The 15,388-nt window shown below is 46.0% G+C and overlaps 1 protein-coding gene across 7 annotated transcripts in view; it reads right to left on the bottom strand.

Annotated features, from left to right (window-relative positions):
- Positions 1 to 15,388, bottom strand: part of RYR1 (ryanodine receptor 1) — a 163,991-nt gene that overhangs the window by 100,168 nt on the left and 48,435 nt on the right. For all 7 annotated transcript variants that reach the window (XM_061596439.1, XM_061596441.1, XM_061596440.1 and 4 more), the window contains 16 exons: positions 14,927 to 15,022; positions 14,087 to 14,205; positions 13,230 to 13,363; positions 12,235 to 12,476; positions 10,703 to 10,895; positions 9,860 to 10,076; positions 9,391 to 9,495; positions 9,067 to 9,170; positions 7,154 to 7,237; positions 6,151 to 6,310; positions 5,250 to 5,397; positions 4,174 to 4,376; positions 3,844 to 4,018; positions 3,206 to 3,414; positions 1,594 to 1,964; positions 893 to 1,025 (listed from right to left, as the gene is read on the bottom strand). In XM_061596439.1, coding sequence (XP_061452423.1) covers positions 893 to 1,025; positions 1,594 to 1,964; positions 3,206 to 3,414; positions 3,844 to 4,018; positions 4,174 to 4,376; positions 5,250 to 5,397; positions 6,151 to 6,310; positions 7,154 to 7,237; positions 9,067 to 9,170; positions 9,391 to 9,495; positions 9,860 to 10,076; positions 10,703 to 10,895; positions 12,235 to 12,476; positions 13,230 to 13,363; positions 14,087 to 14,205; positions 14,927 to 15,022 — 2,693 coding nt within the window. The remainder of the gene's footprint in view (positions 1 to 892; positions 1,026 to 1,593; positions 1,965 to 3,205; positions 3,415 to 3,843; positions 4,019 to 4,173; positions 4,377 to 5,249; positions 5,398 to 6,150; positions 6,311 to 7,153; positions 7,238 to 9,066; positions 9,171 to 9,390; positions 9,496 to 9,859; positions 10,077 to 10,702; positions 10,896 to 12,234; positions 12,477 to 13,229; positions 13,364 to 14,086; positions 14,206 to 14,926; positions 15,023 to 15,388) is intronic.

Below are 15,388 nucleotides of genomic sequence, written 5' to 3'. Positions count from 1 at the left end.
AAATGGACAAATGTGAAGGGTTTGGGGGTCCCCACAAAAAGCCTCTTGGCACCACAGCCTACAGGAACAGGCAATAATTCTAAAACAAAAATGGACAAATTTGAGGGCTTTGGGGCTGTTACAAAAAAACCTGTTGAGGAGCCAGATGCGGCCTACAGGCTTTAGGTTAACCACCTCCATTCTAGGGGGCGGGGCAAGCAATTCACTAACTGCTAGGCATTGCACTCATATTCTGGTACCAATATATATTCTGGTGTTTGCAAAACATTAAAAAACTGCACAACCAGCGATTGTAAAAAAAGTTGTAAAAAAGAGGGGCTTCTGCTCTCATGCTTATTCTTTGATCCAGACAGTCCTGCCCACTAAACCCAGATGTATTGTCTTAGTCAATAGTCAAAGAAAGGACTCTGCAGATGACCAGAGACATTTCATTATTTTTTAAAATTCCTCATGCTTCAAACAGGTCTGATCCTTGGGACACAAGTACTCCTTTTCCCCTCTCTTCCTCTGGCATGGCATTTGGTGTTATATACAATGAAGACAATATGTAGCCAGTTTAAAGTATGGTTTATTGAAACAATCGAATACCAAACTATGTTTTTTTTAAATCCTGCCTTGTTTCAAAAAACATAGTGTAAAAAGTTTAAACTAACCACAGTTCCTGGTCTGGAAATAGTGACAAACTGGTTCACCTTATCACCAAACCAGGAGCTATGCACATGATTTTTGACTTAAATGTTTTTTCAAGCATTCCCAGTTAAAAATGCAGGACAAGGCCACATGCTCTGGTCTGTGTATCTGTGTATCCTATCACCCCCAAGGTAAAGATGGAATGCTGCCTTCTCTCAAAAGATTGCACGCCAAGCCCTACAAAGAGCCAAGTCCCTGTTACCGTTGTGGTGTTCATGATGATTTCTGGGTCATCTCGGTCATCTGGAACCACCTCCTCTTCCAACCGAGGTACTGTAGGGACCACTGGAGCAGGGGTGATGAAGGTGGTGGCCTTCTTGGCTTTGAACAGGAAGCTGGAGAAGATTTATATATGGCTTAAATCAACAAAAACCTTTACGCAATTTACATAAAATATAAAAGGGTTCAATTCCCCCCCCCGCACAATAACTCTGCCACTACTGTCCGTGTGCACGGCAGGGGCCAGAAGTCTTTCTAGGTGGTGGCTGATGCCCATTGGGACTGGCAGGACAGAAAGCAGAGTGGCTAAAAATAGATGGGACCAGAGCCAATGAGAGACGACACCAACTAATTCTGGGCTTGTCTCCATCCTCCTCCTCCTCTTCCCTACTGAGTTCTACAAAGGCAACAAAGAGACTACGGAAGGGCAAGCTGGCAGGCAGTGCTGCCCCCCTCGGACTGACTCTAAATAAGGCAGGTGGGGGGGGGCTGGCTGAAGGCAAATTGAGGCTGGCAGGGCAGTGCCCCATTTGTCCAAACGGACCAGCCTCCACTGGTGGCCAGCACCTGCACCTGCAGCAGCAAAGGAAACAAGCAAATTTATTTATTTATTGTACTTATATACAGCCCCATAGCTGAAGCTCTCTGGGCGGTTTACAGTAACTTGCTCTACACAGGCCTCACCCTCGCTTTGTCTTGCTCTTTTCTGTTGAGGCGTCCTTTTCGTTCTCGGACCTGGGGTGCTCCCTCGGGGTGGCGGATGGCGCAGGGCCTTGCTTCTCCTTCTCGGCCTCCTCAGCCTCCTTCGGGCTGGCCGTTTTCTTCAGCTGCTCAAACTCCGAATCGAGGTCGACGTCCTTGACCTCGTCTTCGGGGATGGTGAGGGCGTGCGTGAGGGGAGTGGTGCCGGCCGGGAACTTGAATCTCTCGTGGAACTCCACGGGCATGCTGAGGCGAAGGAAGAGGAGCTCCACGACCGCATTCTGCGAGCCAAACGTCCGGTGCGTCAGCTTCAGGCACGGTGGGCTGTCCACGGTGCCGTCGATCCGCGATACCTGCAAAGGGAGGAGAGGAGAGGGATGGGGGAGCAATGTGATTTATTTTTCCTTTTAATGAGAAACTAAGTAATTCACACTTCTTGAACCAGCACACAAACACTGAAACACAGTTATCCTTTGAAATTTCCATTTCTCCAAATTCTGCGATGTAGTTCTCCACATCCCAAAACACGTATGTTAGGAGAAAAAAATGTAGGAAAAAAGCATTATATTAGGAAAAAGTTTATAAAAGTGTGTATGTTTGTCATAAGTGCACAAAAATGTGTTTTTAAAGGAGAAACTCACACTAAAATGCTGACTTCTTTTTCATAAGGATTTAAAAAAAAATCCTTATGAAAAAGAAGTCAGCATTTTAGTGTGAATTCTCCTTTAAAAACAAATTGCTGAGGACATGTGAAGAAATTAATTTAGGACTGGAAAAATGAGGTGAGAGAACTGAAATTGACAGATTTCTCCACCCTCGAAAGGAGCACAGCTTCACAGTGGCAGAGGAGCCACATTGCTTTCCCTGCTCAAGTTGACCCTGCATTCTGGGGAACAGCAGCATCTCCTGGAGGCTTATTGGGGTTTCTTAATGAAAAAATCAGAAACAGCAGATAAATGTCCCCAAAATACTGTCTGTGCACTGCAACTGTTCTTCTCTTACAGCAGGAACTGGGGAATCTCAGACTCGGGGGCTAAATGTGGCCTAATAGGCCAGGGGTTGCCAACCTGTCACTCATGGGCACCATGGCACCCACGAAGGCCTTCAATGGCCCCAGCGGGTAGCCCAGAATCTGACCTTTCATTTTTTAAAAAAGTAAATCTCTAGTCCTCCTAGAAGGAATGTTTTGGAGCAAAATGTGCAGGTAGCCTTCTAAGCAGTTTCTGTGAAATGAGCCAGCCTGGCTGCTCCTGCCTATCAGTGTTATTAGCCAACAAGTGAAGCCAGAGCTGTGCTTGATAAGTGAGTTGTTTGAACACCAGGCAATAGCAATCCCTGGGGCCCTAAAGAGCTGCTGTTTTCCCTCCCTTTTAGTGCACTTTTCTTGCTTTTGTCTTTTTTTTTTTTTGTCCTTGGAATCTCCATAGTTTGCCCGTTTCCCTTATCACCTTTCTGGAGTGTTCTCTGCAGCTATCATCTGTTCTGAACCACGTAACTCCTCTCTGTCTACAAAACTAGTCTCTGGTGCACCCTCCAAACAGGCACTGGATGTCACTCCCCTATGTCTTAGTCCACAAGCATGGGCAAAGCTCACCTCATAATGAGGGTGCTCCGTTGGCACCAGGGAGAACTGGGGCAGGCTCTTGCTGAACCACATGGTGATGTCCCGCTTCATGTTGATAGCGAAAGGCTCAAAGCCTTCCTGCAGGCCACAGATGGTGAAGTAGCGGAGGCTGCTGACATCCTGGCCTAAGTTGAGGCGCCCAACCTGAGACAAGCCCAAACTGCACACTGGGATGAAGCCTGAAAATGATGAACAGAGGGCACAGGATCTGGGTCTCCTGGTCACAGAATAGTAGAGTTGGAAGGGGCCTATAAGCCCATCGAGTCCAACTCCCTGCTCAGTGCAGGAATCCAAGTGAAAGCATACTCTACAGGTGGCTGTCCAGCTGCCTCTTGAAGGCCTCCAATATTTGAGAGCCCACCACCTCCTTAGGTAATTGGTTCCACTGTCGTACCACTTTAACAGGCAGTTTTTCCTGATGTTCAGTCAAAATCTGGCTTCCTGTAACTTGAGCGCATTATTCTGTGTCCTGCACTCTGGGACGACTGAGAAGAGATCCCGGCCCTCCTTTATGTGGCGACCTTTCAAGTACTTGAAGAGTGCTGTCATGTCTCCCCTCAGTTTTGGCCCCTGTCCACTCCCACAAGAACCCCTTGTCCTCTGCTTACCATCCCCAATCTCAATTTCTTTGAAGGCCAGTTCTGACCCCGAGTCACTGATCAACATCTCCCCATTGAGCGTGAACATGATGTTGTTGTCGGTGAGGTCTATCATGCAGCCAACCACATCGCCTGGTTGCCACGGGCGGCCAAAAGGCTCACTTCCCACATGCCAGCGCTGTCCCTAAAGGTTAGGAGACAGGAAGATGTGTGTGTCAAGTAATGGGTAACAAGAGGGCAAAGGCCAAGGCAAGGCTGTGGGGAGACAAAGTAGGCTTCAGTGGGGAGGGGTCCACCCCCATGATTAGGGGTACATATAGTCCATCGTCTCTGACTCACCCGATGTCCATTAAAAACATAGGAAAGGTCATCTGCACCCAGCTCCACGTCAGGGCGCACATTTGGTCGTGCCCAGCCCACACGCATCTCGCCGGTGGTGACTGCTTCAAATTCAAAGTACCATTTCCCCGACTTCACTGCATAGAACTGCTCAGCCCGGAAGATGCGGACCCTGTCTGACCGTCTCTTGGTCAGGTCTAGACCTGAGGAGATGAAACAGTAACACCTGCTTATAGATCTACAGACTGGCATCTGTTTACTCTCTTCTAGAGAGATGCATTCAGAGTGTTTGGAACTGTAACATTTCAGGGCTGCAAATGGAAGGGCAGATTCTTCACTCTGACATCAAAACTTCCCTATCTATGGAAAAGTAGCATTTCAGGGACAAAATTCTAGCTTAAACATTTTTATGTGATAGCTTTCTACATGCAGAAAGGTCCTGAACATAGAAAACTAGCATATCAGGGGGAAGGCTGAATTAGAATTATTCTTCTTGAAATGTATTTTTTTTATGCAAAAGGGTTTTTTTAAAAAACGCTGGGCAAACAATTTGCCGCTCTATCTCCGAGTCTCAAGTGGTACAGTCTGTTATGTTTATTTATTTAAAATATCTATTTAAAATATTTTAAACCCTTGTTGTTCCATCTCAGTAGCACCCCTCCAAAGGTTGCTTACATCAAGTGGAAAAAACCCCATGCAATCCACTGTAAAATATTCCTACAATTACTCTAAAATAGAAACCCAGCCATAAGTCAACAGAAGCTTCTTCGTATCAGTTTGTCAAAGGCTCAGGCATCTAAAATTGTCTCAAGCCGCCATCACAAAGAGAGAAGAGATGGTGTCAAATAAATGTTAATCAGATGCCAGCACCCAGAAGGCCCTACTAACCCCCATCTAGTCTCCAAAGGCAAGGATACCCAGAGCAAAGCTTCTGAGAATAGTTTTAGCAGAGAGGCAGGCCCATATGATTCTCTTATCTCTATCACCCTGCTCTTATCTACTCTCCTGCTGAAGTGAGCAGAAGCACAAACCAGGAGGAGGCGGAGGAGGTGGATGAGGAGAAGGAGGAGACCTACAAGCTTCCTGGTCTGGCGGCTCAATGTTGTATCCGTAGCCAATGAGGGTGCGCACTGCCTCACGCAAGCTGTCCCGGTTTGTTTTCTTAGTCCGCTCGTCTAACAGGCTGTAGGGCACCAGGCGGGGGTTGCGTTTGTTTTTGATGTCCTAAGAAGGGCACAGCAGGAAAAGGAATGCAGATGTAAATATATGCTATACAGTACCAAGGCCGCTATAGAAACATGTCGCAGAGCAAAGTGTGCCTGGCTAGAAAGGCGAAATGAGCAGGAGACGAGACTCAGGAGTCCTGGCTCACACACCTCTTTCTCTCTTAAGTTCTGTGGTCACCGAGATCATCCAGAGGAGCAGCCTCATGCTATGGAACACTCTTCCAAGCAGAGATTTGGCAGGCATCCCTGCTTTTGACTTTCAGAAGCCTCTTGAAGACCAACTTTGTGATGCCAACAGGCCTTTATGGCTATATAATTTTTATTTTTGATTAGCCAGTCACCTTAATTATTATTTTTAAATAATCATTACTTTTTATTAAAAAAAGATTCTTTTAAAATTATGTTCTTATGTTTTAAGGCTGAACACTACCCTGATATTTTATGATATGGCGGTATAGAAAATTTTTCATAAATAAATTAAAATAATTGGCCAGACGCAAAGATAGTCAACGTGGTGCCTTCTAGGTGTTGTTGGACTCCAACTCCCGTTAGCCCCAGCCAGCATGGCCTATGGTCAAGGATGATGGGAGTTGTAGTCCAAGAACTTCTGGAGGGCACCACATTGGCTATCCCAGGTCTAACGTTATGCTTTCTGTCTCCTCCCGTCACATAGAACTGTGCCAGGTTCTGGGTTCTAGCATTTGCAAAACATCAGCCTCATGGCAAGTGTCGTCCCTCTGGAATGCCATACCTGCAGGACACTGTAGGTCCACCCCTGCTGGACACGATCTCTTGCCCAGACATTGTGCCCATTCTCTGCCAGCTTGTCCACAAGTGTGTTCTGGGCTGGGGTGAGCTTGATGTGGTTGAGATCCAGCGGAGCTGGTTTGTAACCATTGGACATCATGTACCTGTCAAGGGGTAAAAGCAGGACTTTCTTTGGCAAGGCCTACGTCTCAGAAGCCTTTCTTCCTACCTATCCACAAGTACTACCAGCCCAACTCATTGGGCTGTTTTGGACAGCGCTCCTTCCTCCTTTGCCAGGTCATTTGGCCATCCAGACAAATGAAGAATTCTGCATCTGCTCAGTAGGGACGTAGCTCAACGAATCAAGTTTCCAGTCTTTCCTGCAGGGGCAGCGGAATCCACTCTGAGTTTTAGTCTGCACTTTCAATGAACTGTCCAATCTACTGAAGCTGCCCCACTGACATGGGGCCACCAGCTGCCACTGGGAAAGTATCAAGTTTCACTAAGACCTGCTGGGGAGAAGCAGCAGCATCATTTTTAATCAGAGATGTTAAGAATCAAAACTAGGACCTTCTGTACGTATCTTGATCTGTTTAAGGTTCAGTGATGGCCACCAACTTGGATGGCTTTAAAAGAGGATTAGAAAACTCCATGGCTATCAGCAGCTACTAGGCACCATGACTGTGTTCCACTTTCAGAGGCAGGATGCCTTTGAATATCAGTTGCTGGGAATCACAAGGAGGGAGAGAGCTGTAGCTTTCAGGTTGCTTATAGGCTTCCCATAGTCATCTGGTTGGTCACTGTGAGACCAGGATGCTGAACTAGATGGGCCTTCAACCTGATCCAGCAGGGCTCTTACATATGCAGAGCATGTGCTCTACCACTGGCCCACAGGCCCTTCAACATGTCGGAGTGAAGATCAAAGGTAACGTTTCAACACATACATACACAAACACACACAGAGCTATACTTGGCCTCTGCTTGCAGACTGGCACTAGACCACCTACGTTTTGGGAAGCTTCGTCCTCTTGAGGTTCTCTTCAGCTTTCTCATCTGCCATCCCCACATGGCAGCCCAAAGCAAGCAAGGTCCTACAGGGAACAGAGCAGTGGGTAAATAAACTCTGGTATGTTCTTATGAGCCACCTAATTTTCAGTGGGCAGCTGTCAATCAGGGATGACACAGAATGTTTCATGTTTAGAGTTTCAAAGAGAATTTAACTGGGAAGAGACTACTGAATCAGCATTCAATTTACAGGCTGATACATCTATCCAATGTGAACTTGTGGGGTGTGTGTGTAACCTGGGTTTAGCATGCAAGAGATAAAGGGCAAGTCTTGATTTGCATGGGTGTTTGCCTACACCCTGAATGGTGCTATAAATACCGTCCTACTATGGTTTGTGCCCAACTAGGTTTTACTCAGAGTAGTCCATCTGAAATTAATAGACCTAACTAAGTCACATTCATTAATTTCAATGGGCCTACTGTGAGTAGGACTAGCACTGGATTGAACTATATATACAGACAGAACAGGCAGAAACAAGCAGCTTTTGGATCCAGAGAAAATGGTCGGAGAGCACACTGTGCAGTTATATCATTTATGCCAGTGGAGACTGGTAGCTCTGATGTCAATGGGGCAGTGATTCTGCTCCAAGTTTTAGTCCAAACTTTCAAACAGTTGTCCCACCCTGGACAGTTCCTTGAAAGTTTGGACTAAAACCCAGGGTTGATTCACTGCCCCACTGACATGAGAGCCTCCAGTCTCCACTGGTTAAAGCTAAGTGGGCACGAGCCTGGTCAAAGCCTAGATGGAAAATACTGGGAGCCCCTTGGAAGTACCTCTGAGCCTGAAGTGGGGTATCGGTGCAAGAAATAAAGCAGTAAAGAAGGTCTGCTTGGAGCAAGTCCTGACAAACAGGACCAGAGGTCTCACCCAACGGCACAACCCAAAGGCCTCCTTTGCAACAGAGCCATGACCAATCCCCCTGGTATTATTCACTAAGGCAAGGGTGTGTGATCTGTGGCTTGACGGTTTAATTTCATGCTGGTGGCAAGAAGGGGGAAATGGAAGGAAAGGAGGTGGCAGAAAGCAGGAAAAGGGGATGGCAGGAAGAGAGACAGGGATAATTAAAACTTCATTCAAGTCTTTCTACAGCAGACAGCTTTTAACTTTGCAGATTATGGACAGTCCAACAATTCACCAGAGGAGAAAAAAATAAGCAGGACATAAAGAGGCTAATCCTGATGATAAAAGGTACCTATTTACTCATATCATTTTAATCACAGGATAGGAAACATCACACATTAGCATTATCTATATGATCAGCATTATCTATATCATCAGCATATATAATATGCTCAATATAGTATCCAACTATATTATCAATATTAGATTATACTCAGAAGCACAGGGTGTTTTGTTTAATCTGTATGGTGTAGCTTTTGCTTAGAATTGTTTCATCTGTTTTATAATTGTATACAAATTGTTTTACTTTTTTCACTTGTTTTTAATTGTATGATCATATTGCTGTAATCTGCCTTGGGACCTTAAGGTGAAGGGCAGATAAGAAATCTTATAAATAAATGAAGGAGTGTGTGGAGAGAGATTGACAAAGAAAGAGGGGGGGGGAGACAGAAATGTGGGTGTCCCATCCACTTTTGATTCTGGCCCCAGCCCACCCCCAGCATGAAGCCCCCAAAGGGTTACTCCCCAGAGAATACGACTTTGGCAGAAGCCATCATGCATTTTTCTTGGTTTATTTCTGTTTGCTTTTCTGGATCCTGATGCTGCTACTGTATACCACTTTATCCTGTCCCACAATCTGCACATGTAGAGTGGATCACACCCCCTCTCAACAGAAAGTCGACCCACTTAGATTTAACTTGGTTCCTCACTTGGGACTTTCCACCATCAACTCACTTGAGTGTCTCTCCCGACATCTGCAGGTTGTAATTGCGTTCTGGTTCAGGCAGGCTGTGGAAATCCAGCAAACACGGGTGCAAGCGCTTATTGTCATCCCGGATCTGAAAAGGGGCAGAGGCACAAAGTGTGATGCAAGTACCCCTGTCCAAGTCCTTCCTCACTTGCTATGAGTAACAATTCAGAGGTCCAACGCAAGCTTGTTGTATGGTGCATAGGAGTGGGGTGGAGGAAATGTCATCTTACGGGCCTGTATACTGATTGAGGGCAGAGGGATAGAAGTCATGGACTCAGAAGTCCCACTGATGGGCAGCAAACACTCACAGGGCCGTAAGTCCATCCTTGCTCGATGCGGGTCAAGGCCCAAAGTTCGTGGATGTTCTCTGCCAGCTTCTCCCGGATCCGCTCAAGATGCGGGGGCAAAACAATCTACAAAACAGGAAAAATAAACAACACCCAATAGTAAATCTTGTTTAGTAGAAAAAACTACTAACGCCAAATTGAGTATATTTCCTTTCCATCACGTTTGTCTTAAACCTCAAAATCCATCATCATCACATTATAAATTCTCTCTTTTTTTTGCAAGCAAGCAAGTAAAAGAGAATTCCCCCACAAATTTATTTCAGGTCTAGAAAATACATAATTTTAAAATGACTTAATACCCCATGCACAGATCCCCCTACATTATCTGCCCAGTTCAAAGGTAGCCTCTTTTGATCTAGCGCCCCCCCCGTGCCCTCCTTGACATGCTCTGTTGCCACTTCTTTTGATGAAGGACACCAAGCCATTTTACCTGGATAGTGTCCACAGGGTACGGGGTGAAGGAGGTATGGGATAAAGACTGCATAGGCCCTAGAAGATTTCGGAACCCATTGAAGTCATGCTTATACTCCTTGATGGGCTCCACGCGCATCTTCTCACGGGGCAAGAGGGCCTCATAGCAGGGCGAATAGCCTGGTGGAGGCAGGAACTTGAAGTCCCCATGACGACCCCCCAGGAGGAACCGCACCCTGGCAGAGAGAGAGAAAAAAAAAAAGGTTGGATGCTGGCCTCCATTGCACAATAACCGATTGTCTTAAATTGTTTGCCATTTTAAAGGTCTTTTGCAGCGGCTGCTGGTGGCTCCATCTCAGTAGATCAGTGGAAATGCCTCTGGGGTTTAGTCCAAATGTTCAGCACCCTGGACAGTTCCTTGCGTGCTCAGACTAAAACCCAGAGCGGACTCCACCGACTCTCTGACATGGAGCCACCAGCGGCCACAGGTCTTTGGTTAGAAAAGCAAGCTAGAAATATTAAGATAAACAGGTAAGCAGGTCATTGTCATGTCTGCAGACACATGGTCTGAAAAAAGAACTCTCCCCTCACCTCCTTTTCCCTTTTCTCAGGCCTTGATTGGCTTGCAAAATCTGGGGAAGTGGAATTTCAAAGGATGGCTGTGTTCCGGTTCACGTATTTTTTCGGAAAGAGTGAATTTTGTAGGTTCACCTTTAAAAGCAGACTGGATTTCCCCCCCATCCCTACTCAGAGGTAAACCCAGAAGATTTCAAAGGCATTTATTCCTTTTGTTTCCTCCTTAGTAAGTGGACACAGGACCGCAGTCTAAGGCTCATTTTCATGCTACCTGGGCTGAGCTTACTTGATGCCAGCAGAAAAGCTGACCACAGGGAAGAAGAGCCCATCCAGGTTGAAGTTCTCAAACATGCCCTGGACAGGGAAACCGTTGATGCGGAAGGAAATGCTGGGAACACTCAGATCAAGGCAGCAGCTCACCACGTCGTCCGCCCCCAGAGTGTGCTGCCCGGGTGATGTCACGGCCCGAGCCACGCGGCCTGTGCCGAGGACAGAGGAGGCAAGAAATTAAAAATGGACCACATGGAGAGAGAAGACCCTCCTCTGCATGCAAACAACAGAGTCCAAGCAAGCAAGGCTGTGCATGTTTAGAACATTTTTAAAAAAAAAATATTTGTAATCAGCAGACCTTTTTCTCTGTACATGATTATTGGTTCATTGAATGTTTGTTTTACTGGAGGGAGGATGGAGTGATGTGGTAGGTGTAAGGACAGTGCAATGGCTGAGTGATTGTATATGTGGGATTTGCTGTATTTTAAAGCATCTCTTCACAATCATAAGAGCTAGAAGTTTGCTTTAAAACAATCAGGAAAGCAGGAATTCTACAGAAACTAAATCCCACATTTAGCACAGTTTGTGCTTTGCTGGGCTTGCACAAACTCACAAACATATGCACAGCTCCTTTAGCAGGAATGTGAACAGAATCCCGTGATCTGATTAAGTAACATAAACTAAATCGAATCTATAATTTGGGCAGCACAAATGCTTTCTACTTTTGCTAGCTAGAGAAACCACCTGGAACATGGGAAGCTGCCTTGTACTGAGTGAGACCTTTGATCCTCCTTGCCCAGCATTGTCTACCCTGACCGGCAGAGGCTTTTCAGGACCAAAGTATCTTTCTCATCATCTGCTATTTGAACCTTTACTTGGAGATGCCAGAGGCTGGTCCCTGTGCTCTGCCACTGAGCTACAGTCTTTTCCCTGAGCTATGGGGAACACTGAAACCTCACATCTTCCTAACTACAGCGAAGTCCAGCCAAGCCCCATTCTAGTGTCTAAAATCTCATAATTTTTGCCATGGCCTAATGATTCTTGGCTTGTGGTGACTCGGAGGCAGACCTTTCCTCGGGTGGAATGCACTCCCTGCTGAAATAAGAGGTGCTGTCTGGTTTTCGAGATACGGCTAGTTACGCAGGCATTTCCTTGATCTTTCAGCCTGATTCTCCTGATACAGTGTTGTTTTAATGGGGCTGTTTTCTTGCATATTTTAATTGTGGATGTTTATGTTTTAATGGGATTGTTGTATTGTATATTTTAACTATGGACGTTTATATTTTAATATCTTAATGGGATTGCTGTATTGTGTATTTTACTTAAGGATGTTTATATTTCAATTGCTTCTGCAGTTGGTTTCTATACTTGTAAACCACTTAGAAGCCAATGTCGACAGCACTGGGCAGTATACGATCATCACCTTTCCTTCCAGCTCTCATTGCTTTAGGTGTCATGTTTGTCAACGCAACCAGTTCTCATTTCAAGCAAGAAGCGACCCAGCTGTGTATCCATGCATGTGTGAACCACTCCAAACAAATTCTCTACCTGACCACAGATGCAGGCCATCGAAGCCGAAGGAGTAGAGGTCGTCCCCAACGCCGTTGCCTCCCCAACCTTCCCCGCCCCCAGGGTAGGGGCTGTAGCCCTCCACCATGGCCCAGCCAACTCGCAGATGGGTGGTCTGTGAAGTCACAAACGGTTCCACGTAATCCACAATCAGCTCGTAGTACCACTTCTTGTACTGGGTGGAGCCTTCGTGCGTGCCCACAAAGATGTTGGGGCGCATGCTGTTGAAAGGCGGAAAAGGGCACGAGAAGAATGAGGGAGGGTGGGAAAAGGAGGAATGAAGATGAAAGACCACCCAGTCCCAAAGGGAAGAGAAGTCGCAGAACATGACTGGGCCTCCTCTATTTGGGATCTGGTGACCGGCCTTCCTTCCCCTGAACTTAGATTCTAAGATTCCAGCTATATTCTAACCAGAGTTGCATATGCTCCACATTAAAAAAAAAATCTGCAATGCAAATTCTGTGCCAAGGAGAGCTGGATTCTGCTGCAAGTATATATTGTGCAAACTGGAAAAATAGTATGCAAATAATATCTTTCATTTGCATAATTTATTATATGTCTCAATCAATCTGGTGATGCAAAGGGGCAAGAGCACTGAAGCTCTGCTGACCTCACCAATGGGAAAATTTTATTCCACCACTCCTCTGGCTTCTGAAAGTGATGTCCAGCTGGGTCACGCTTAAGAGTAAACACACTGAAATTGATAGACTTTAGTTGCTTCAGTCAAACTTATTTAAATGAGTCTGCTCTGAATATGACTATTATTGTATATTGTCCTGAAATTTTAACAGGCATTCCTAGACACCTTTGAAACTCATGAGGACTAGAAACATAAGACTTTTTTCTTTCAAATGAAATCTGAGGTTTTGCAAAGCCTAATTATGTTCCCAAATCTGTATTCTGCAATTTTTCTCCACTCCTGCAGAAATGTAGCATACAAACGCCAAGACACATTAAAACAGCGAAATACCAACCTGGTGACATGGTTGATGAGCTTCGTCTGCAAAAGCAGATCCCTCCCCGGGAGCAAGTTTTCAGTGATGAGGTTTTGGTTAGAGCGAACGGCCACACCATTGCAGACACACAGAGAACAAAGGACGTCCAGGACCTGCCAAGATTGGAGGGAAGGAGCATCAGAATTTAAGACCCAGTATAGCACATTTAGAGCAGGGGGGAAGGGATGGAACGGATGGTGGAGCTGATAGAGCAGCCAAATGGAGAAACTTTGGCCAGCCACGCTGCTGAAGAAAAGAATGTGCTAAAGAAGCACACCTGCTCACACTGTTTGTAGAACCCAAACTTCAGATGTAGTTGGGCCGGGGGGGGGGGGGAATGGCCTTGAAACTGTGGACAGTCCTCCCACACACACCCCAAAATCTGGAGTAACACCCCTTCCCTTCTCTACTTTCGCCCCTGTATGCAACTGGACAAACCTGCACAGAATCTACCTGGTATGGAATCCAGCGATCAGTGCATGATGCTCAGATCCCGTTTTAATTTCAATATAAAAAGGGGAGATTGCTAGCCCTCGTTAATTTTCCCAGCCCTTGTTGTTTCAATGTTTTAAATGCTTTGGAAGTTTGGATCTCAGAAGGGAAGTAAATGATGCATGAATATATGAAGATATATTTCATCTGCATGGTGCACTATGTGAATATTAAGGTATTTATCAGAGCACAGCATGTGAACTCTTTCATCGTCCATGGGTTGCTGCGTTCAGTCTGGCCCAGAAGGGTGGAGTTGCTCCCACCCAGCCTGCAGAGAGAAAGCTTCTTGCCAGACGATGCACGTCTGCTAGAAGAGCCACTGGCACATGTGAGGCTTGACATACCTTGTGGTTGCGCCCATGCTTGTCCAACAGTGAGATGATGGACTTGATGTGGTTCTCTTGGATGATGTTCAGAACTTCAGGGCTTTCAATGAGCACACAGTATAAAACCTCCAAGATGCCTGCCAGAAAAGAACAGGTTTAAAGAGAGAGACAACACACATTGGGCGCAACTGTATACAGCAGCCTTTGCCAACCTGGTGCCCTCCAGATGTCGTTGGAGTACAACCCCCATTAGCCCCAGCCAGCATGGTGGTGGGAGTTGCTGTCTCAAAACATCTAGAGGGCACCAGGTTGGTAAAGGCTGATTTATAGCCACAATGGGCTCAAGGAGCACTAGAAAGAGGAGATGTGGCTGGTATAGGGCAGAAACATACAATGGCCGATCCCTTATTTTGGGGGACGGGGAGAATTAAAATAGGGAATCAACCATTGTACGTTTATACCAGCAGCCCCAGGGGCAGCCATGAGTGCTGTTCTAAAGTTTTGTTCTATGATGTTTTAATGAATGTTTTAAATTTTGTGTATATACAAAATTGGAAGCTGTTTTAAGACCTGGATGTCATAAAAAGCAGGGTATAACATTTAAAACTAAAAATATAAATAAATAAATCTCTTTTCCATCCTTGCCACCTGAGATACTTTTAATGTGGGGGCACAGTCTTGCAGAAAAAAGAAAAACACCTGTGATGCCACTGAGCTATGACTGCCTCCCCCTGTTCCTGCAAAGGCCACTCACCTCCCAGCAATAGCGGCTGGTTGGCTTTAGGAAGGCTATAAGGTAGCTCAGCCCCACCTGCTTCTCATGGTATAGGCTAAGCCCAGACTGCCTCATATGCTCACCAGAAGAGGCTTCCAGTCGATCCAGCTTGCTGACCAGCCAGTCCAAGTTGTTGGAGAAAAGGGCACAGTTGGAGCGATTCCTACGGATCAGTGAGGCTGCATGGAAAAGCACAAAGGAAATGCGAGGGGGGGGAGTTATTAACTGGCTAGTTACTGCCACAAAATCATGAGTCCAACACTGGTTTTGTGACTAAGAATGTAAGAAGAGCTCTGCTAGATCTGACCAAAGGCCTATCTAGTTCAGCATCCTGTTCTCTCAATGGCCAACCAGAAGCTTATGAGTAGCCCCAAGCGGCACATGAGTGCAAAAGCACTCTCTCACTCACAAACGATCCCTTTCCTTACTAACCAGGCCAAAATCCCAAAAAGTCTTTGGGATCTGCTGATCTCACAAACTCAGAGCAAACGTGCAACCAAATCCAGACTGAATCAGAGCTAGACACTGATGCCCACCCCCTTGCA

The sequence above is a fragment of the Rhineura floridana genome, chromosome 15 (assembly GCF_030035675.1).
Source record: "Rhineura floridana isolate rRhiFlo1 chromosome 15, rRhiFlo1.hap2, whole genome shotgun sequence".
NCBI lineage: Eukaryota > Metazoa > Chordata > Lepidosauria > Squamata > Rhineuridae > Rhineura > Rhineura floridana.
This window is presented reverse-complemented; position numbering and strand designations above follow the sequence as displayed.